The sequence below is a fragment of the Papaver somniferum genome, chromosome 11, assembly GCF_003573695.1.
Source record: "Papaver somniferum cultivar HN1 chromosome 11, ASM357369v1, whole genome shotgun sequence".
NCBI classification, from domain to species: Eukaryota; Viridiplantae; Streptophyta; class Magnoliopsida; order Ranunculales; family Papaveraceae; genus Papaver; species Papaver somniferum.
The window spans coordinates 54,738,549-54,763,355 of record NC_039368.1 but is presented as its reverse complement, the minus strand read 5'-3'; the positions used below and the strand labels follow the sequence as shown (position 1 = coordinate 54,763,355).

The 24,807-nt window shown below is 35.3% G+C and overlaps 2 protein-coding genes and 1 pseudogene across 3 annotated transcripts; 1 reads left to right on the top strand and 2 right to left on the bottom strand.

Moving 5' to 3' along the window:
• Positions 1-155: 155 nt before the first annotated feature.
• LOC113320837 (nicotinate-nucleotide pyrophosphorylase [carboxylating], chloroplastic-like) lies at positions 156-4,003 on the bottom strand. Of its 2 annotated transcripts, none has more exons than XM_026568731.1 (10): positions 3,892-4,003; positions 3,669-3,814; positions 3,317-3,450; positions 3,143-3,206; positions 2,954-3,036; positions 2,281-2,364; positions 2,049-2,201; positions 1,494-1,670; positions 1,167-1,234; positions 156-501 (listed from the first exon to the last, which is right to left on the bottom strand). In XM_026568731.1, exons 1-10 carry the CDS (start codon positions 3,987-3,989, stop codon positions 405-407), a joined length of 1,104 nt encoding a protein of 367 aa, XP_026424516.1. In that variant the 5' UTR covers positions 3,990-4,003; the 3' UTR covers positions 156-404. The 2 variants fall into 2 exon arrangements, with proteins under 2 accessions (XP_026424516.1, XP_026424517.1); XM_026568732.1 differs by having other exon boundaries at positions 188-501; positions 3,669-3,802.
• A 194-nt stretch (positions 4,004-4,197) lies between these two features.
• On the top strand, positions 4,198-7,342 carry LOC113320838 (nudix hydrolase 23, chloroplastic-like). The gene is made up of 7 exons (XM_026568733.1): positions 4,198-4,555; positions 5,170-5,301; positions 5,715-5,791; positions 5,935-6,070; positions 6,169-6,309; positions 6,411-6,472; positions 6,872-7,342. The coding sequence occupies exons 1-7, from the start codon at positions 4,271-4,273 to the stop codon at positions 6,933-6,935; spliced, it is 897 nt and encodes a 298-aa protein (XP_026424518.1). The 5' UTR covers positions 4,198-4,270; the 3' UTR covers positions 6,936-7,342.
• A 163-nt stretch (positions 7,343-7,505) lies between these two features.
• LOC113321135 lies at positions 7,506-9,092 on the bottom strand (annotated as a pseudogene).
• Positions 9,093-24,807: the final 15,715 nt, after the last annotated feature.

Genomic DNA, 24,807 nt, shown 5'->3' with positions numbered 1-24,807 from the left:
CTCAATAGCAGTGACGAGAAGATCACAGCGCGTGGGGTAATAAACTGTTGAGGGACCATTATTCTGAAGACTTTGTTGTCCAATGCAGTTGGAAGCTGTTGGAAGAGGAAAGCGGAAAGCAATTTTCTAAAGCTTTCTAGTTTCTAGGGTTAAGCTTAAACAAATGTAGTCCTCAAAATTCGAAGGGTGTGAGAAATGTTTGGACTCTTATTCTGGAATATACAAGCTCAAACAGGCAGTTTGAATTTTGGTTGCACAAAAAAGAAAAATAGGAAAATTAAGATAAGTTCTTTTATTATTACACCTGCAGCATAGATTAGCCAAAATACTTGACTGGTAGCTTCAATCTAAGATGCCACTTGAGAGAAGAACAAAACAAGAGATCAGAGGAGAAAAACAGATGCTCATGCCCGCTTTGTACGTCTTCCAACTTCTAAGGCCAGTTCTGTATCGATTTTGAGGGAGATATCGAGTGCCTTTACAGAATGTGTCAATGCACCACTGCATAGAATATCAGTTTCCATATATATTAGTGAGAGACTCGTTATAAACAAGTTAGAAGGACCATCATCATCGACAAAGTATTTTCTTAACTACATAGGGGAATGTCCATCCCGCATCTTGATCAGGTATCTAATTCTCACCAAGATCTCACTTTTAGACTTGGCTACAAAGTCTCCATCTAGAGGAACATGTGAAGTGTACAATTTTCAGCGAACTTTCCGTACAGGACTACACAATTCAAAACTCAAGTTAATCCACCATTCTTATGTCCTCATTATATAACAGTAGTTGTAGCTTCTTGCATCCCAATGACAACACTGCTAAATACCTGTCCATTTGTTGGATTCATGGAAAGTTACTAGACTTGATTTCGACCATCGTTGCTAAACCTAAACATCAAAACCTTTGTGTATTATATAGGTATCTACTGTCTATGGCAGGAAAAGTCCCTACAGAAACACTTTCTCCAAACAAGTAAACAACACTGGCTAAAATGATGCCCAGAAATGTAACATAGGCTAGTTTTGATGTAGTGAAGGTCGATAACATCGACCCACACATCGGTCAACAGTATAAATGAACTTAACTAAAGAGATTCGGATTATTTTGCGACTCTGGCATCTTGTTGCATGATAAGAACTGTAAATAACTTGTAAGATTACCTGGAAATGTAGGTTACTCCACTTTGTCCAATTTTGTGCACTGTTTCTAGAGTGACATTGCCTGACGCCTGTCATACAGATGAACTTGATCACCATAACCCCAAAATAATAATAGCTCAAATTTCTATTACCAAATTGATCAAAATATGATAGGTTTCTATCCACAAAACCAAGATTTACATACATATTATATTAAATAAGTGACGTTCGGTTATGACACATCATCAAGTACACAATAGTTCACAGTGGTTTTTACATGTTGTAAGTTGGAAAAAAATGATATTATGAAAAGATTAAAATAAACAAGAATAGCGAGTAAAAGCTAACCTCAGTCTCAAATCTTCCATTTATCAACTCAACAGCTTCTTTTAGCATAGATACATCCACATCCCCATCTGACAGGGGGACAACCATATTGTCTAACATTATACGGGTTAACAAGGTTTTTGTTTGAGATGAATAATCCAACACCTCCTTCACTTCCTCTAGCGTCCTTGTCTCAACCTGAGTGAATAAGAAAGAATTTTCATTGAACTACTGAATATATGTCAAGAAATACGTCAAGAATGAGAAAGGTTCTAAAATGTGAGTAACTCATAAATACTTGCTCTATTGTTTTCACAATTCAAGTAGTTATAGAGTAAGTTGTAAGTTTTACAAAGTTCTTTCGATAAAAGCCACATTACTAGAGAATAATTGAACATACAAATAATAAATTTGGTACACAATATTAAAAATGTGAACAGGATTTCAAAACCGGAAGGGATGTCTCTTTTCCCAACCTACGATATCTAATTAGGCATAATGTGATGGTACTCAAAGTACTGATATCCATCTTATATCTTAAAGGGTCTAGAGCTTAAATTCGCTAGAGGAGATTACCTCAACTCCCATTTGAAGATTCCTTTGCTCCAAATACTGGTCCACACATTTGAGGGCCTTTGCTACTCCTCCCGATACTGAAATATGGTTATCTTTTATCATCACCATATCAAACAAGCCCATTCTGTGGTTCTGTCCCCCACCAATCACTACCTGTCAAATAGTATCAAGGAGAAAATGTAACCAACGAAAGCCTGATATAAAAAATGGAAGATGAAAGAAATGATCATACCGCCCACTTGTCAACCAGACGTAAACCAGGAGCAGTCTTTCTAGTCTCTAAAATGCAAGCAGGGTGTGCAGCATCTGCCATTGCCTGCAGGAAACATGAATCGTTCAATCTCTCCCTGGCATAGAGAAGATCAGTATTAGCCCAAACCAGTCCATATGGATTAGGTAGGTCCAATTAACATATGATTCTACAAATCGTTAGTCACCTAAGTGTTAAACATGCTCATGACGTGAATTTCCCATTTTGGCTCACTGTCATTTGTTTGTCAGTCCTTGTGTGGTCAGTGGGCTGTGCATAAATTTCCATTTTGGCCTATTGTCATTTGCTTAGCATTCCTTTACTGTTTTGCAGTAAGTTGCAGTTACTATTATTTAAACCGGCTATACCGCAGTGGTGCTGTTTTGCGTGGCCTTCTGTTCAACGATATAAATTCTAAACGTATTCTCTAAAATTATCACTCTTAACGATAATGAGAGCAAAATGTCAACTTTGATAAATCGACATGAAATGATGGCATAAAACTTGAGTTTTTACTTTTTCGACTCTTCTCGTTGTGGGTTAAGCAATACGTAAGTCTGTCGATCTACTTTCAGTTTCCACAAAGGTTCGTGAAAGTTTCACTTAACCTACTTAGATCCATTAAAGATTCAAAACATACAGCGGATTATCAAACCTTGGTTAGTGTAGCAATTCCACTCATTCTCTGCATAAAATTGAGCACAACCCTTTCTGCTACAACAATATTGTGTGCACGTCCTGCATACCTCAGCAAAAACAGTTAGATTAGTAAGCTTATCTCAAAATGCAAATCTCCAATGACCTAAAACTAAAAGATTGAAACACAAATGAAAAAGACTCATACCATAAACTTTACCAAACTTCAATCCTTTGTGAATATAGTTTCCGTCCTTCTGATACCACTCGACCTAAATTCAGAAACATGTCAAAACAAAGAGGTACGAAATCCTGATAGTGGAAATGTAAAGTATATATCAACACCGTCTATAATTCCAGAATGAGTTAATCCTAATTGTACCTTCAATGTAGGGTCAACCTCATTGAATATCATGTCCGCAAGAGCAATTCCAGCAACAATTCCATCCTCCTTTGCTAAGAAGTAAGCTTCCGCTTGCATATCGACCGGAATCGTTGCCAAACAAGTGACATCTCCTGTAATAGAATTACTCAATAAAACAACAACAACTATAATAAATAAATGAAATAAAGAGCATTTCCAAGGTTGAAATCTTTTTTTTTTCACACGATTTTTAATTATATGTTGTGCACAAAATTCTACACATACTAAAAAATAGAAATCTGATACAAAAAAAAAGAAAAAAGAGAGCAAAGTAGTTATTGAGCGAGCAACTCAGAAATGAGAGAATTACCTATATCTCCAGCATCTTCTTCAAGAGCAAGTTTAATAACAGCTTTAATATCATAAGTAGGATGGGAAGGTGGCTTTATTACCATAGGTTCCAAGGATATTCTAGGGTTTGGTGTTCCTATTGTTGCAGACATTCTGAGAACTCTCCTGAAAAAATAATCATACAGATTATAAAAACAATAAAAAAATGATGCATCCATGAAACAGAAATTGATGTTATATACCTTGATTTGGTGGATAACGGATGAAGAATTGGTAGTGAGGTACTAGCAGCAGCAGCAGCAGTCGAAAAGTTAGAAAAGGAGCGAATGCTATACATCATCACTCCTGGGGAATATCAAAGGAAAATGCCACTGGGATTTCGTTTGGGGTTTTATTCAAGGTTTTCTTAGAAGATCCTGTGGTTCGAAGACGTTTGATTTTCCCATCCAACACACGCTTTTCACTGTTCTGGAAAGTGGGTCCCAGACTTCTTTCGCATAAGTAAAAGGCGCACGGTCGAGACGCACAAACAATCTATCTATTTTTTGTTGAATTTTCATTTTCTACTCTCTCACTTGTTCTCTCTTCTTGGTTTCTGTTCTCGAAGGAGGAGGAGAAAATATGCTGAGAGCATTTCAATTAGTTGATTCTTCTTCGATACAATTACAGAGATGGAAACCATTAACAAGTTTGGTGTCTTCTATATCTATCACTAACAGATCATTTTCATCATCGACATCGTGTTGTTGTTCTTCGTCAAGGGGATCAATTCTATTTTCTCAAATTTCCTCTAGTCGGGGGAATAGTCTATTCAGATCATTTCGAATTTCTTCAATTAGTTCTCAATCCAGTGTGGACGATGTTTCTTCTTCCAAGTCATTTTCGTCTACTACATTGCAACCTACGGTAAGTTTTTTTTATTTTTCTACTTCTTTTTATTTTTTCATAATTTTGTTCACTGGTTGAATTAGCAATTTTGCACTGGTTAACGAAATTAGGGTTTCATTTGGTGTGGCATCATACCGATGTTTCCTGTTTCTTTAATTTCTGTTTGAAAACTGTATTCTGGGTTTTAAGTCTAATTGCATTTCCAGGTTCTATTCTTGGAGTCATTTCCCTATCAATAGCGTAGATGAAGTCCATCGCATTATATTGAAAATTTGGTCCTAATGCCATAACCAGAAGGCTTTGCAAAATTTTATGCACTTTAACTTGGAGTAGAAGAATGAAACAACCTTTCTTGTATAAACTTCAGCTGTCTTGGTCTTTGGAATGATTACCGGTGCAAAAGATATGCCCTCATTCTAGTATTATATTTTGGCTTTAGTGATTTGGGTGTCTCATATCATTTACTTTGTCAATAAACTGGACTATGGTGACCTCTTCCCCTTTTTATGCATCTGAGCAGAATACATCTAAATGAGAACCTCGTCCAATGTCATATTTTCCTGTCGGTCTCCATAAAATTCGTGCTATATTAGCTTGGAACTTGAATAAGCACTGAGACATCTATATTTCAGGCTGAATTGCCAAAGGTCAGTTTCTGTCAATGGTGTGGTGCTGCAGCAAAGCAAGCTATTCCTGATGGAGATGATAAGATAAGATCTATCTGCACAGCATGTGATAAAGTTGCTTATCAGAACCCGAAAATGGTATGTATACAAGATGTGAAACCACTTAGCGAAACTGGATCTCTTTATGATTTAGACTTGTTTCAAGCAGATTGCCTATGATAGATTTGCATCTATCACTCTCCATTTGGTTAGGTTTTCTACTTACTGATTAATACTCAGAATTATTGAAGTAATCATTGTATGAAATACAGAACATACAGGATGTTTGGATGAACTGATAACAGAAAAACCATATGATTGATTAAGAATAGAAACTTAATCTTGAACTGAATTTTTCATACAAAAAGAATAAATATCAGTCACCTGGTATGATAGATGGTGGGTTTCATCTCTGAGGGTTTTCCTGATATTTTCTTGGTTGTTTTGTTTCGTTAGAAACTCCAAGACGTGCTATCTCGATCTGGTTTCTTATAAGCAGATGTTCATTTCAGGTTGTTGGTTGCTTAGTTGAGCATGATAACATGATCCTTCTTTGCAAACGCAAGATTCAACCTGGTTATGGACTTTGGTAAGGCTATCGTATTCAAACACTCAAACACATGATTTTGTAATGAAACGAATTTGTTGTTTTCTTGTTTGAAATTTCGAATCTGTGTTGTCAAAGAAATTACGGTGGATCTGCTTCTTACTTTTCATTCAATATCCACACAGGTGTCTTCCTTCTGGTTACATGGAAATGGGCGAGTCAGCAGCAGATGGAGCTGCCAGAGAAACCTTGGAGGAAGCATGTGCAGAAGTTAAAATTTTGTCTCCATTTGCGCACCTGGATATACCTTATATTGGCAATGTGAGCAAAAACCATCTTCACGCTTACTACATATCAACTTGGTTTAGAGTTCTTAGATGTCTCGATATTTTTGTGAATCTAAACTTCTTCTGCAACAGAGTTACATATTTTTCCGCGCGAAGATGACAAGTTCTGAGATATCTCCAGGCCCCGAGTCTTTGGATTGTCGCTTTTTCCCCCCTAGTGATATACCATTCGATTCTCTGGCATTTTCGTCCATGTTTGTTGCTTTAAAATTGGTAGGTTTTATTTGCTATTTTTTCCCTTATGCCAATTAGCTGAGCTTAGCATTTACTTTTACTTCATATTTGGATATCACCTTATTTTCTACGGTTTTCAGTATGTTGAAGATTTGAAGGCTGGACAAACCACTAAGTTTCACTACTGTACCATAAACAAGAGGTATTTTGTATATACTCTATAAGTCATTCACATTTCATTCTTGCTATTTTACAGATCTCGATATCCATTTTTGTTTGTTCGCATTCCCATAGCTCAAGTAGGCAATGTTATTGTGGCAATTATCTGAGTATGATTTTATGACTCATGATAATGTTAATGTCAGTAAACCGAAATACATTCTCCCGGAGTCATCTTTAAATATATGTTCCCTCAATGAATCAAAATTTCAATTTTGGAGTATTAACAGTACTTCCACTCATTAATCTCGAGTATATGCAACTATATTACCCACCATTAAGCATGCATTAAATCTCATTTCATGAAAAGAAAAAAAAAAGGTATATAACTGTCTTTACTGAGCAAGTTTTTTTTTTCAACGGGGATGTTTGTTGATTACAGGCCTGGCTCCAGTGCATCTGATATCCATGCGTACACTTTGGTCGACCATTTTCGGTCCCAATAAAGAAAGAGTCTTCACATCTTCGATCTTCCCTTGTAAAGTAGTAGTAAGACACCAACCAAGAAGACGAATCTTAAGACTGGGCACTAGCTATTTGCAGCAGTAGTACTCTTTTCTTTTCCCTGTTCATTTCAGTCTCTTTATTGGAGAAGTATCAGTTATTCTTTCGCTCCTTTTTTTATGTTCTTTCTCTTTGTAAAACATTGAGGCTTAGGTACGTCTCCCAGTAACATTTTAGTGGGACTTGTGAGAAGGGAGCAAGAAAGCATTCTTTCATTCATTTAGTTGATGAAAGAGGAGATCAGGATGGGTGTGAACTGTAGATTTTGTGTGTACTATTTAGCGACCAGTGTATTATAACATTTTGTTCTCACCAAATGAAAGAAATAAGAAGTTATTCTTTTCTGCGATGTTGTTTGTCAAGTCAGTTGCACCGATTTTATTTTTCCGCTCTGCAGCTGTTGACGAAATACAAGTAGTCATATACAAGCTATACCAAGGCTAGAATACATCCTCCAAATTCTGAGAATTATAAGGTCCAAAATTAGAGTGAAGAATAAAAAAAATTAATTATGAAGAAAAAATACATTAGTTACATAAATTTACTGGTCATCACAATCCCAATGATCCATACTTTTAAGTATAAAATGGAAACAACCCTAAGAAAAGGCCCTCTTTTTCTTCCCCTGTCTAATGTGGATCATAACATTTTGGCTGGTGCAAGTAATGCAACACTGCAGAGCTCAGAAGCTGAGTACTTCCTGTAAACTGAATTCGGCTTAACTTCTGCTGACCTTGAGTGGAAGGACACCAATTGCTTTGCACAGTCTAAAATCTGAGATTCACAAAAACCAGTATGAAGATCAAGAGTTTCATCCCATAGTGGGGTCTTGTTCAGGGTGCATCTTGCTGCATAAACTGCAGAGGCAGCCAACATGGAAGGACTGAACTTTACCATCTCATACTGCATGAGACCCAATTCTGTCAAGAAGAAAGCCATGTTCTCCATCTCCTTATCTGCCATTGCAGCTTTAATAAATCGAACAAGGAAAACATAAGGAGTTGGGCCAGTTAAACTCCATCCAAGCTTAGCCAAGATTGATTTTTCCATGCCTAATATATGTTCTTTGCTATAAGCTCTCTCTGAAATAGAAACCAAGTCGTTTACCGTTGGTGCCCAAATTTCTTCATATTTACTGGCAAGGAGCATAGAAGTGATGCCTACTAACTGCAACTCCTTCCTTTGAACAAGGTGGGCTGAAAGGTATCGATCAATAATTTGTATTGCAAGATAAAGGGTTTCTGGAGATAATTTAAAAACGTAGTGAACTTCTACCAACCAGTCTACCAGAATCATCCTCATATTCTCATTAATTTGATTTTGTGAATTCATATAGTCATGAATTTGGATTGAACTCTCTGCCAATTTGTAAAATTTGTACAAATCTTTGACATATTCCACTGCTGCCAATTGATTACCAACATCTCCTGCATCAATATCCACAATTTGGCCCTTCTTTGCTACATCAGCTGAACCACAAGCAACCTTGCTACTAGCAGATAAAACTGATGATGAATTATGCACATCCTTCCCTGATGATTCCTGAGTTCCACGCTTTTCCATGTTAGCCTCTTCTGCATCCAGGCATATCTCAATTACTACCGTCTCTGGTTTTGGCTTTACTACAACGACCTCCTTCTGAGGAGGGTTTCTAATTACCTTTCTTTCTGGTACTACAGCAGCTCCATCAGCAATTACTGGTTTCTTCTTATAATTATTTTCAATATTACAAGCTTGTTTATTAGCAGGCAATTGTGCACAAAAGCCCCTGGTTACAGGACGCCTAACCTGCTGCGATTTCCCATAGACACCTCGGATGATTAAATTACTAATATCTCCAAGAGCTCGGCGACTGTTTCTTGCCGGTGCTTTTGAAGCCATCTCCGATTTCTTTTCCTCTCTGCAAATCCTGTGATCAGTTTCTCTAATTGCTGTGAAGTAAAATAGATTAGATGAGGATATGTTTCTGATTTCTATTCCTCTCTGCAAATCCTGTCTTTAGTTTCTTTAATTGCTGTGAAGCAAATTAGAATAGATGATGGTATGTTTATAATAGTTTCAGTTTCCTAATTTTGGAACCCTATGAAACGGAGGTGTCATTGTTTTGGAAACTTTACTAGATCTTTATTTGATCTGAGTTTTAAATCGGTCATGTTTAGCCGTTGCAGAAAATTAGAAGCTACCGCGTTGCTTTAGGTTACAAGTTTGGGGCTGCAAGGGCCTTTGCCCTTTGGGACACAAAATATCAAATTAAGGTCAGGAAGTAGTAATCTCCATAAAATCGATTTTAGTATGCTCTCGATTTAATTAGTATTAATGAAGTTGGTGGTAATTGTGAATTTTACCATTAGTGATTCAATTAGTTTATTCATCTGATTTATATTTTGAAAATTACATTATTACCTTTTGAACTTTTCTCAAAACTTTAGAAGAATACGATGAAACATATTCTCAAAATAGTTGGGAAACTTCGTACTTAATTTCCATAACATCTTTGTTGAATCTAATTTTATAAAACTGGCAAAACATTTAGATCTTTTCTAGTACTTACGGCTGGGAAAACATCTTAATCGTAACCGACAAATTTCGGCAGGGAAATAAAAAACTCTAAGCCAAAAATATTATATAAGGCTTAGAAAACATCGCATCTCCGTCGTTTTACGGCCGGGAAATAAATAAGTCCCAACGGAAAGCACTAGTTACAGGTGGAAAAACCTAGCCGTAACCTTACCTCTGCTTTTTTTTTTAATTATATATTATTATTATCAGAATCATTTATGACTAGAAATTATATTTTCCCTAGCCGTCATATATGATTTACAGTTCGAAAAAAATAAAAACTCTTAGCCGTGAACAGTTTCAGAAACTGCTTTTTCGTAAATGTATGAAGAAGAAAAATGAGGAACTGGAATGATGCGATGGGCAAGAAGAAGAGAGGAAGAAGAATAATATATTTGTTTGTTTTTTTAATGGTTTTCATTACGATGAATTCATCATTTTCATCATGATTTATGAGGGAGAAGAGAAAGAGAAGAATAATAGATTTTTTTTGTGTGTGTGTGTGTGAATAGATAGGTTTGGGTTTGACTTTTCATACGATTAGCCCTTCGCTGGAGTGTGTTAACGTACCTTACTTTTTGTTTGTACTTGAAGCACTCCTTGAGTTCATGACCTTCATTAGTACAGTAAGGACATGTCTGATTTCTACAGACGGACACAATTGAGATGGTCCTGAAATTTTAATAACAAAGTTTGTATTGTTATAAGTGAAAAATCCATTATATCCTCCAAAGTATATGATGAAAAATTATCAAGGAAGTTTTCAAGATTGACATGAGTCTTGCTACATTCATCGAAGTTGACAACTTCAGTCAAGAGATCTACGCTTGAAACATCTTCCTCTTCAGAAACATAATGATCAGATGTATCATCAAATGTCGCAGCAAGGCCCTTGTTTCCATTGTATTTTTTGTGACATTCATTAAAGTGACTGAATCCTTTAAACTTGAAGTACTGAGGCATATCCTCATCATCAATATCGTTGGAATCCTTATTTTTAGGAGGGACACAATTATGTGGCTTATCTGATGATGGGGGTTTTTCTCGGGAAAAATGTTTATTGATCTTCCTAAGAAGATCTCTAAACTTTCTTGTGCTAAAAGAGATTGAATTTTCGATATCTTCATCTGATATCTCATGATCATCAACAAGATCTTTCTCAGAGACTTCAATGCTTTCACTTTTATTAAGTACTTCAGTGTTTTGAGTGCTTTGAAGGCAATAATTTTTACAGACTTAATTTGTTGTTCATGATCAAAGATCTTTAACTTTCCAATGACAGTGGTTCTGGAAAGTGTTGTAAGATCGTTTCCTTCGGCGATGGCATGTTTCTTAGACTCGTACCGAGCTCGCAAAGATCTCAGAGTTTTCATCACGATATCTTTCTCGAAAATAGTCCCACCTAATGCATGAGAGGCATTCACTATTTCAGATAATTTGTGATTAAGTTCCTTAAACGAATGTTTGTCAGTCATACGAAGGTTCTCCCAGTCAGAAGTTAGATTTTGAATCCTTGCCTCTTTCTTTGCGGTATTCCCTTCAAATACGATTTATAAGATATCACAATCTTTCTTCAATGTAGTGCGCGTAGACACGTGATATTGAAGATCTTGGCTTGTGGCATGGATGACAACGTTGGGTCCATCAGAATTGTGCTTAGATCACTGATGTCATCATCATTATATATACCATGTATTTTGCGACAGTTCTTACACCTTCAAAAACAGTTAGCGGATTATACCCCTTATAACAAGTATCCTTTTATGAAGGTCACGAGCTTGTAATAAAGAGTGCATAGTTATCTTCCACCATAAGTAATTTGTGTCATCGAAGGATGGTGTTACGTTAACAGATATTGCATTCTTGTCCATAAATTCAAATCTCAACAAATACAAACTTGTTAGGTTTTAAGGTGCTTGCCTGCTCAGATACCAAATGAAAAGAAGAGCGTACCAGGTACACCACCAACTTTCTCGTTCGACAACCTGTATGGAAAAAAACTAGTACAATTGCACGTAGACCAACTTAATGATCCTTGACAATATGTATATAAAGTTTATATCTCCATCTCTTCACAATCAGAAAGTCTAGACAATAGAGTCAGTGAACCTGATTGTTTAGAAGAGTACTTGGACGATCACATCCAGGATCAATCTAGTCGTATCCAAATAACTGAATCTGAATTCTGCCAAGTATAAAACTTGTTATCTATGTTTCAAGATATGAATTCTACAAGAAGGAGTCTCATAATCGTTCACAATCAGTATGAACTTCTATACTAGAACTGATTACATACTACTTGTGTTATTCCTATTAAAATAATATAATGCAAAAAAAGAAAACACACAAGACACCACAAGTTTTGTTAACGAGGAAAACTGCACCTTCAGAAAAAAACCGGGACCTTGTCTAGATCTGAACACCAAATCGTATTAAGGCGCTACAGACACTAGACTACTGTCATACTTCAGCATGGAATGTAGTTGAGACTTTAATTATCCTCCAAGAAATTTAAGCCGCGTATGTGCTCCTTAGATATCTTGATCCTCGCAAGGTTTACGTAATTGATTCCCCCATATGACGGCCCTAACATTCTAAGAGTTTCTTATGCCAAGGTGAAAAATTTCGTACCAATCTTCCTCTAACAAATAAGCATATTCGATTTACCTTATATTGATTGATCAAGGCTTGGAAATGTGTTTGCAATAGATAGATCTAGCAACCCTCACAAATACGAAACACTTAAACTTAGTTAGCTGAGAATCCTGGATTAATAACCACCTCTGAAGAACAATCTTAAAACGATCAATTAAGAAGAGTTTTAGATATCTATCTTAAGGAATCACAAAGTCTAAAACAAATAGAACTTCACGATTTCTATCTATCTTGTTCCTGAAAGAGATTATTAAAATCTCGATAACAGAATGTACAAGATCAGGATACACGAACTATCAAGGTAAAGATAGTCGGACCTGGCTTCAAAAATACCTAAGTGAAGTTTTTCAGTCGGAAACCTAATTATGTTTCTCATATGAAACCTAAGTTCATTGAGGATAACTCTAGCAAAAACGTAAGACACAAAAGTGTCAAGGATTGAATTTCCTGAGTGTTTGAGTCTCTCTATTCATAGATTTTTAGGACCAAGGGTTGCTTAGAATTCAAGATAAGATAACTTGAGATTCAGGCGAAAACTTTCTCTGTTTAGTTGAAACTCTTGTTAAGAGTTCACGTAAGCATGTGAGAAGTTTGTCTTGAAATCACATAGAAGATTATACATTACGGTATTGGTACCGAAACCGTGTATAATGATAGTTCTTGGAAAATAAGCCTCTGAACTTATAAACAATATCATGTCCGTTTAAACACTTAAGATTTTAATCATGATGCATAACACAAAGTAATTTAGTGATTATTGATGTCTTAGAGGTGTTTATGGCAGTTGTGGTAATGCTAAAAATATTTGGAAAAATAGTCTATAAGCATCTACTTGATTCGTATTGGGTAGGTATGTGAAACGGTACGGGTACCTATGACCAATTTGTGAATTCAGGTACCGACAGTATGCATACCATATATGCATACTGCTAGGCTATTCACGAACTCAGATAATTTACGGTACGAGTATTAGGTATGCATACTACACTCTTTCACGAATCCATAACCTTGATGGTACGCGTACTAGGTATGTGTACCTACACATATTCTGGAATCTCAGATTTCCATGGTATGCGTACTAGGTACGTGTACATACCCTGAGTCCAGATTTCAGCAAGTTCCTTGAAACTCTCTTTTGATGTCTTGAAACATTATGCCATATATATATAATATCATTGCTTAGGCAATTTCCGAATGATCCATGTGATATAAAAATAGTTCTTGAATAATAAATTACTTCGATCTATGATTGTTAAGGTTCTATGAACATCCGTTGCTTTAATCATATTTCAAGATGTTTAACAAGACAAGATTGACGTGAAATTTATTCTTTGCAATATTAAATCTACCACAAGTCATACGACATAATCTCATATAGATATAATGGTAATTCATGTGAGTAAATTGAATGGTTTATTCTTCACATACCTCTTGTTGGTAAAGTTCTCCATATGTCTTTGTTTGACCTTCATTCTTTAATCTTCGAGGGTTATTTAGTGATGTCTGATATTCAACTACAAACCTCTAAACCTAGTCCGAGACTTGACATTAGTAGATTAGAAATAAAGATATAGTTTTGTGCATCTAAAATTGACAACAAGCTTGAGATAGAAAAACATGTGAGTTCAACCGAGCAGTGCTAGTAATAATCATAGTTTTTAAAAGCGACGCTTCATACTTCTAAGCAAGGGGATTCGGAGCGGGGGTCTAACAACCTCACCCAATATTTCTTTTAGGCGATCTGTATGGACTAACTCCAATATAATTCTAAGAGAAACAATTAGACATCCAGACTCAACCAATGAAAATATATCCAAGAGTTGTATATTTGTTTCACAATGTAATCAGCAAATCAAACAGATAGAAATCCGTGAGCTGATTATTATGTGAAATAACTTGAACGGTACCAAAGACCAATGCTCAAGTGTCAATTAATTTATAGCAACAACCAAAGGTTGGATAATCTAATTGATTGAACTACGCACAATATGTGATATTTCAATTATATAAACAAATATAATGTAGAGAAGAAATAACACAGACACTAGAAGTTTTGTTAACGAGGAAACCGCAAATGCAGAAAAACCCCGGGACCTAGTCCAAATTTGAGCACCACACTGTATTAAGCCGCAACAGACACTAGTCTACTCCAAATAACTTCAGACTGAAATGTAGTTGAGCCCTAACCAATCTCACACTGATCAAGGTACAGTCGCATTCCTTACGCCTCTGAATCCCAGCAGGAATCTACGCACTTAATTCCCCTAACCGATCTCACCCACAACTAAGAGTTGCTACGACCCAAAGTAGAAGACTTGATAAAAAAATCTGTCTCACACAAAAAAGTATATTGAATAAATAAATCTGTCTCCCACAGAAATACCTATGAGTTTTGTTCCGTGTTTTAATAAATCGAGACAAACATGAACCAATTGATACACCAGACAAACTTATATTCCCGAAGAATATCCTAGTAATAGCAATCATCTCACAATAATCTTAATCGTATGGTAGCGAAACAAGATATTGTGGAATCATAAACGGTAAGACGAAGATGTTTGTGACTACTTTTTATCTTGCCTATCGGAGATTAAATCTTGAGAAAATCTTAGAGAAGATAGTACTCAATATAATAGAATAAAGCAAGATTAGAACACGCAACTACAGGGAAAATAGTTGGGTCTGGCTTCACAATCCCAATGAAAGGAGAATCGACTCTAGTCGCAAATAGTATCACACATGAGGTATGGGGATTATGTTTCCCAGTTGCTAGAGTTCTCCCTTAAATAGTATTCAAATCAGGGTTTACAGTCAATGTTACATTGGTAACAAAGCCTTCAATATTCACCGTCAGATGAAAACCTGATTAGACTCAAGCTAGTATATTTCAACCGTTAGATCGAACTTAGCTTGTTACACATGAATGAAAAGTGACTTCATTTAGATATGGGTAACCGTACCTAAACGTGTACACCTTATTGGATCAACAATAGTTTACCGAAGTTATCCATATGGACATTTTTATATCAACCTTGTTCATCTTAACACAACTAGTTCAAATAACTCAAATGGAATTAGTTATAGAGTTGTTCAATTGTTTATATTCTCACAGAAGTATACAAGACACAATTGAAGCAAAATCGATTTTGATTCACTCGAATCAATTCATGAACATTATAGCCACGGTTTGCAAAAGATTGCAGTCCTTAATATATAAATGTATTAGTTCATGAACAAACCGATTTTAGAACATAACCTACTCAAGTATGCAAATGGGTACGCATACCTAAATGGCTGGACTTAGTTTGGGTTCGCTAATATGCGAACGGGTACGCATACCTCCAAACTCAGTTAAATTTCCGGATTTGAACTCATGCCGGTATGCATACGGGTATGTATACTAAGTTCTCGTACTTTCATTAAACCAATCAGTATGCACACGGGTATGCATACTATGGTTCACGGACTTGGAATAACTTGCAACAATTAGCATACAAGTACGCATACTGTGTTGTATCCAAACATGGTTAATTGTTCTAAACTCCCATTTCAATCATTGAAACATTCTTAGAAGACGACAATAGATATCTCAAACAAACCATTAGCTTCAAATTTTTTTTCAAAGGATCGATAAATCAATACGAAACATTCCGAGTCTACATCAAATGACTGTCTCATACAGATCATGTAAGATGTTACCAGGCGATTTTCACATGATCATCTTTTGACTTTCGTCAAGAATATAAGATGAACTTGGTTAAAGCGAAAGCTTACCAACACATATTTCGATAAATATGTAAGCAAGTTAAACTCAGCTCGAAATATCAAATATGTATAATCGAAGTCTATATAATTATATGAGTTTTGTCTCAAATAGGATATAGAGTAGATAGAATTTTGAATGATAGATGAGATCAAGTCTCTACAATACCTTTTGTTGATGAAGTTCCACAAGATCCCCTTAGTAGTTCTTCGTCTTCAGTCGATAAACGTCGTGAAGTCTAAAGCTCAACTACACTTTTTATCCTAATCTGAGACTTAGCTATAAGTAAACTAAAAATAAAGACTTATGGTTTTGGCGACTAAACTTGACAAACAATATTGAGATGGCAACGCGAGTTTGACCGAGCTATGCTTTAACAATCTCTCCCTTTGTCATTTTTAGTGACAAAACTATCAATACATATGGGTTACAAAATAAATAAACTTTGTAGCATTTTCATCCAAATACGTGATTTCCTTGGTTTTTCAACATTACTCGAAATATTCGTCACTTCAAAGTACTCCAGTGATTCTGAACGTGTTCAACTCAGCATCATAGTTGTTGAAGATTCGTATCCATAACAATGAGAAAAAAGTAGCTCCCAATCATTGTTATACAATGTCATAATATTATTACACAACATCAAAGTCCAATTGCATCACAACTTTGATAAAAATACTATGGTGATATGTATCACTCCCCCTTAGTCAATACTTCATCTCACAATGAAAAACCACTCCCCCTTACATAATAATCCGTAAATCATACAATAATTCCCCCCCCTTTTTGTCAATATAAATTGGCAAATGTACGAAAACTAGCGGGATCATAATGAAATTATCATTGAGATACTTCATGATTAAAAGAGAACATAAAAACATTGTTTCGATGATTTCACATAGTCGAAACTTAGCGTGTTCATCAAGGAGTTTATAAAGATACAAGATAACTCATACAATATTCCACAACCGCACTCCCCACAAATATTTGACAATCAAGCACAAATTCAATTAAAAACTCTCCCCCATAAAATGTCATTCCGAGAGAACAACAAGAGCGACCTTACTTTTACAAGAAAATAAGAATTTATTTGGACATTAACAAATATCATGAGACATGAATTTGTATCCAGAAAACTTAATTAAATTAACCACAAGAGAACCCATGATTAATTTAATCGGAAATGCTCAACATAAGAGAACTTACGGAGCCGCACAGTACTTACACAAAGAAGTGGATCGGGGAAAGATCAATAATGCAGAATATACAAATATTCATTCTATTTTCATCAATAGTTGCATAATGGTACCATAGACTTAATCTTTGTTATCAAAAGTTAATTCTATCTTTCATCAATATTTGCATAATGACATATAATAGACTTAACTTTTGATATATATTGGACAATCATAGTTCACAGACGCAAACACACATATCCCATAACAATTTTTTGAAACAATATTTGAGTGATTATCAAATGAGAATAATGATTCGTGACCCTTTAAGAAAGTAACTTGTTTTAGAAGTTTTTCAAAAACAAACATAGAATTACCAAAGTTATTACACCCCAAAATGTTCAAACAAAATTAATCTATCATGTCATAATAAGCAATAGCAATTTCATCAAACTTTTCAATCAGATTTGGATGTTCTGCTTCAACATACTCCAACTGCTCTCTCATGCACCCAACTTCATGCTGAAGACGGACAAGTTCAGAGTTTGCAATTGCTGAAGTACTTGTTGAGGCTCTACTTGAGGATTGCTTCATCTTTTCGATGCTTGTCATGGTCAAGACTTTTTGTCCTTCAAGATAGGAGCCAAAAGGGGTAATGCCAAAAGGATTGCAAATCCTTGAAATGAGATAAGGAAATCCTGGAGTTTTCTTCGAAGTCTTTTTCACACTTATCATCTGATTAATAATAAGTCCACAGAAATAAATGTCTCTCCCTTCAACAATATAACAAACCAATTCAGCAGGATACATGGTCCATAACATTTTTTCAATAGTGCTCGGCATCATGTTGGCCACAATCAGTTTTCCAGCAACTTTGAGAAACAACTCAGCACCGTGAACATCAATATTGCCATTTCTCCGAGAAAGGTCTCTATTAAGAAGACAATATGACATCACATATGGAGTCAAACTTTCTTTCTCAGGAGGGAGGGAATCAGACACTACCAATATGAGTCAAATTCAACAAGTATGAAATAATATGACGATCCATAGAGAAAATTTTATCTCCTACAATAGTCTTGAACATGCAATCTGCCGGGTCTGGATCATGAGTATTTGCATAAAATTGTGCAGTCATACCAATGCGAGCAGTTCCCATTGGTTTGTGAATTAAACCCCGTGTGTGATTTTTGAAGAAAATCAGTCAGGTTCTCTACCTCAATTTCAAAAGAATTATAGTATCTTTCAAAAATAGGTTGTTTATTCTTATACTCCAAATAGAGGTCGCGGGCAGCAGGGTTAATAAACCTAGCACGAATATTGGGATCATAATAAGTATTATCACCAAATTGACCACTTGAGCTCCCACCATGACTAGTCCTTTTCCTATATGCCATTGTTGAAAAGAGTAACATAAAGGAAGACAAAGAACTTACTCGGATACCCGAACTGTTAGAAATGGTAACACTCCGAAAAAATGATTGGATCGTTTTTGACCCTTAAGAACAAAAACTTATCTTGGTACACGAACTAACGTCAATGGTGAAACTCCGGAACTGCAAAGAAAAGAAAAACAAGGACCAACCTGTGAAGTACTTTCTTGTTGTGATTCCAATGATACCAAGAACACCCAACATGATTGAGAATTGAGGTTATGGTGATCGAAGGTACACGAACTTTTGAGTTTTTTTTTCGCACTTGAACTGTGAAGAAGAAGAGGCGAAGTGAACGAAGAGAATCCTTTCTCTTTTTAAGTGTAAAACGGTGGAACCTGAACTAGTTAAGTTCGTTCTGGAAAGCGGTTCAAATACACAAAGGATACGAGTTCGGGGTATGTAAACTGTACGTGTGTGGCAATGGCTGGTTTGTTTTATGAATTGTTATTAAACAAGCTATAGAGAAGATTGAAGCAAAGCTCAACAATTCTTTACCAAGTAATTCACACAAACAAAACCTTGCACACCATGACACCAATAGAGAGTTTCTTTCCAACAACTCTTACATCTCACAGTAATGAGAGAAACCCAAGGAACTGTTTTTACAAGGTTTTCAAAGAACATAAAAAGAGCATAAGACAATTTGTGTTCCTGATTTCTTTGTTTACAACTTATAAAAAATAGTCTTTGCAGATAATGTTCAGTATTGCAAAGGAAAACTCTTTTAATAAGAAGAGACATCCTAACTTTCTCATGAAAGAGGGAAATATCATTATCTTGAGAAGGTGTATCGGGGTTTGACCATTGAACTGATTCATGCTTTGAGATGATACAGTCAGAAAATTGAGATTTAAATTTAGGGTTGAACATGGTTTCGGTTTTTCGCTGGAACCAGAACAAACCAGACCAATTAGGAAGAAACCAAACCGAACCATTTACTAATGGATTAGTTACGCTGTAAAAAGTGGAAAACCGATAGTGTTGGTTTTGGCTTGGTTTGACCTATAAAACCGAACCAAAAACCATTGGAAAACCGATTTTTAAACTTAGTTTTTACCTTTGATTTACAAGTATTAGATTCTACCCATTGATTTAGAGGATAAATAGATACCCTAAATCTAATATTTGATTATGATACTCTCCCTCTTTCTCTTTATCCTTCTCTCAGTCGCCTCCCTTCTCCACCCCCAACTACAGCTGCTGCTACTCGACTTTTTTCTTCCCGTATTCCTTCTTGTTTATTTGTCAATAACTAAATTAAGATATATTATACATCTTCTTTTGATCTCTAGATTTAGAGTAAGCTTTAACTATTCTTGATTTTTTTTTTCATTTTTTTTTGTCTGTGAATTTGTGTAAACCAATACTATCGGCAACTACGATTTTTTTATCTGTAAATTTGTGTTTTTTTTTGTTGGTTTGACATAATTATTGGTTAGCCAAAAACCACTGGGACAAACCGAAACCAACTGGAACCATTTGGAAACCGAACCAATGGTTAGTGGATTGGTTTGGTTAGAAACCGAACCAAAACCGACCATGAACAACCCTATTTAAACTCCTCTTGTAATATGTTTAGTTTGTTACAACTAATTGGATTACCCAAAGGAAGAGTATTGCATTTACTGATAAATCAAGATCAGCCTCAACATGAATATTATTCATCATAACTTGATTTAGCTTGTCAAGAGATTCTTGTTCTTTCTGGAGGTATAACTCAACATCAAGAGATAAGCTTTCAAGTTTATTTTCAAGCCCTGAAAACACTTCAATGGATTTTAAACCCGGTGGAGGCTTAGATAGAATTTCCTCTACATATTTTATTGAGTCAGTCATGGAAGAGAATTCTGAAATCCCTGGATCTGGTGGTGCATTTATTGAGATAACGCTTCTGTCCATAGAGTTAGATTGCTACAAAAACAGACTTATGAGGTCTTAAACGTGTTTGCCTGCTCTGATACCAATTAAAAAAGCGGAGGTCTAACAACCTCACCCAATATTTCGTTTAGGAAATCTGTATGGACAAACTCCAAAATAATTCCAAGAGAATCAACTAGACAGTCAGACTGAATCAATGGAAATATATCCAAGAGTTGTATCTCTATTTCACAATGTAATCAGCAAATCAAACAGATAGAAATCCGCGAGCCTGATTATTATGTGAAACAACTTGAAAGGTACCAAAGACCAATATTCAAGTGTCAATCAATTTATATCAACAACCAAAGGTTGGATTATCTAATTGATTGAACTACACACAACTTGTGATATTTCAATTATATAAACAAATATAATGCGGAAAAGAAATAACACAGAAGCCAGAAGTTTTGTTAACGAGGAAACTGCAAATATAGAAAACCCCCAGGACCTAGAACAGATTTGAATACCACACTGTATTAAGCCGCTACAGACACTAGCCTACTCCAAGTTAACTTCGGACTGGAATGTAGTTGAGCCCTAACCAATCTCACACTGATCAAGGTACAGTCGCATTCCTTATGCCTCTGAATCCCCAGGACTCTACGCACTTGATTCCCTTAGCCGATCTCACCCACAACTAAGAGTTGCTACGACCCAAAGTCGAAGGCTTGATAAACTAATATGTCTCACACGGAAAAGTATATTGAATAGATAAATTTGTCTCCCACAAAAACCTACGAGTTTTGTTTTGTCTTTTCATAAATCAAGGTGAACATGAACCAATTGATACACCGAACTTATGTTTCCGAAGAACAACCTAGTAATATCAATCACCTCACAATAATCTTAATCATATGGTATCGAAACAAGATATTGTGGAATCACAAACGATGAGACAAAGATGTTTGTGACTACTTTTTATCTTTCCTATCGGAGATAAAATCTCGAGAAAATCTTAGAGAATATAGTACTCAATACGATAGAATAAAATAAGATCAGAACACACAACTACAGAGAAAATAGTTGGGCCTGGCTTCATAATCCCAATGAAGTCTTTAAGTCGTTAACCTATAATGGTTTTAGAAAAACCTAGGTTAAAGGATAATCGACTCTAATCGCAACCAGTATCACACAGGAGGTGTGGGGATTAGGTTTCCCAATTGCTAGAGTTTTCCCTTATATAGTCTTCAAATCAGGGTTTGCAATCAATGTTACCTTGGTAACAAAGCAATATTCACCGTTAGATGAAAACCTGATTAGACTCAAGCTAATATATTTCAAAACTGTTAGATTTAACTTAGCTTGTTACACACAAATGAAAAGTTACTTCATTTAGATATGGGTAATTGTACCTAAATGTATACACCTTGTTGGATCAACAATAGTTAACCGAAGTTAGCCATATGAACACTTTCATATCAACCTTGTTCATCTTAACACAACTAGTTCAAGTGACTCAAATGAAACTAGTCATAGAGTTGTTCAATTGTTTATATTCTCATAGAAGTATACAAGACACAATTGAAGCAAAATCGACTTTGATTCAATCGAATCAATTCATGAACATTATATCCACAGTTTGTAAAAGATTGCACTACTTAATATATAAATGTATTAGTTCATGAAAAAACCGATTTTAGAACATAACCTACTCAAGTATGCAAACGGGTACACATACCTAAGTGGCCGGACTTAGTTTGGGTTCTCCAGTACGCAAACAGGTACGCATACCTCAAAACTCAGTTGAATTCCCGGATTTGAACTTGTGTTGGTACGCATAAGAGTATGCATACTAAGTTCCCGGACTTTCATTAAACCAAACAGTACGCATACGGGTATGCATACTATGGTTTCCAGACTTGGAATAACTTGCAACAGTTAGCATACAAGTACGCATATTGTGCTATATCCAATCATGGTTAATTTTTCTAAACTCCCATTTCAATCATCGAAACATTCTTAGAAGACGACAATAGCTGTCTCACACAAACTATTAGCTTTAAAGCAATTTTCAAGTGATCGATAGATCAATACGAAACATTCCGAGTCTACATCAAATAACTGTCTCGCAAAAATCATGTAAGATGTTACCAGACGATTTTCACATGATCCTCTTTTGACTTTCATCAAGAATATAAGATGAACTTGGTTAAAGCAAAATCTTACTAACACATATTTCGAGAAATATATAAGCGAGTTAAACTCAGCTAAAAATATCAAATATGTATAATCGAAGTCTATATAATTATATGAGTTTTGTCTCAAATAGGATATAGAGTAAATAGAATTTTGAATGATAGATGAGATCAAGTCTCTACAATACCTTTTGTTGATGAAGTTCCACAAGATCCCCTTAGTAGTTCTTCGTCTCCAGTCGATAAACGTCGTGAAGTCTAAAGCTCAACTACACTTTCTATCCTAATCTGAGACTTAGCTATAAGTAGACTAGAAATAAAGACTTATGGTTTTGGCAACTAAACTTGACAAACAAGCTTGAGATAGCAACGCTTGCGAGTTCGACCGAGCAGTGCTCTAACAAAACATAGTAACTATCTTAAGTTAATTATAAATTAGTTTAAATTCAATGCAATATTTTCTTTTAATACGAAAGGAGATTTTTTTTTAAAATAAGTGCATTAAATTGTTAACTGATCAGCTGCTACATCCGACCAAGGTAGATAAAACATGTTTTTTCTAGAATATCAAACACTTCAAAATACTCACAAATATGTATTCCTTGTTGCCATTCCTCTGATTGGTAATATAATGAAATCGAAATACATATCAACTAACCTGACAAATCCTTGCCGCAAATCAGTTGCATTCTTAAGCATCTTAAAGGTAGAGTTCCGTCTATTATCCACATCCAAACTGATAGACCTTGCAGGAAGCTTAACTTGTGCCAAAGAATTGCAAACCTCTCTTTTCTAGCATACAAATACTTGATATATTTCACACATTCTTTAATATTTTTTATAAATCCAACATCTACTTTGATCCCACATAATACAACTAAATACTATATATGATTGACATATCTCATTTGAAACCAACCCCCCTCAAGAATTAGAAAATCCTTGTTGCCAACCCAAGTCTTCAGATTTGCCATCATAACATCATCTGCTCTAGCATTGTCAGCAGCTAAAGTGAAAAGCCTATTATCTACATGTATTCCTAATGTAACACTTGGCAGAAAGGTTCAGATTCCTGACAAACTCTCCAAAATATCTATGCTCAACCATATTTATTGGATACTCATGCTTAGCAATCATCTTAGCAATAATCAATCTAGTAGCATCAGGATTATATTTTCCAATTAGCTAACTTAGTTTGTTTGTTTCCTGTTTTCATAACAGTTATCTTTCTTTGTCCAGTCTGATTCGCCTTTTTTTTGCAGGTATTTAGATGTGGTCTCAAGCGGTTGTTCCTTTGTGACTTGTTGCTTCAATTCTCCTGCTACAATGATTGCATTCACCTATAATTTCAACCACCTTCTTCCCATCTTCTCCAATATTTGTAACAACAATTTTTTCAAATTCATTCCATATATCTGATCTTGTTACACATAGTTTTTTCTTTGCTTCGCTACAAGTGGATCTTCCTCTTCTTCTCTGGGACGACTCACAGATAAAGTTAATTTCTGAACCTTGAACACCTACTTCTTGTTTTTGTAAGTGTCAGGCCACTGAACTTTGATGGATTGTTTGAGGTACCAACATGATTGGATGCTCTTTGACTTTGTGACATGATTAACTTCACAAATCTTCTGAAATCCTAATTTCTGAAAGCTAAATTGAAAATTGAGTTTCAAAATCAAAATTGAACCAAAAATTGGATTATAAAAGAAACCCTAGTTTTTTAATCACACGTAATAAGAAGAGAAGATATGAATGGAGAGCATGAGATATAAGTATTTTTTGTTTCTTAGTTTGTGATGGCTCGATTTAGAAAAATATATGAATGGCTAAAGGGAAAAACGATTAATACCCTTATATTCTATCGGCATCAGAGCTTATCGTAGTCCAATAAATTCCGATAACTCTCCGTTTGAGATACTTGATAGCCGTTATGTCGAAATATATCCTATACGGTTTCGTGGGGTTTTGTTATCTTATGCATCCATACACAAGATAACACCCAATCATTGCATCAGAAAGGTATAAAAACAAATAAAAAATAAGCAAGATGATGTAAACTTGCATTGGAGAATGCAAATTAACATAGATTTAACAAATTTTTATTTATTGAGAGTGAAGTTTTACAATCTCCAATGCAAGGTAACACATCTTTTTTTTTTTTTTTTTTT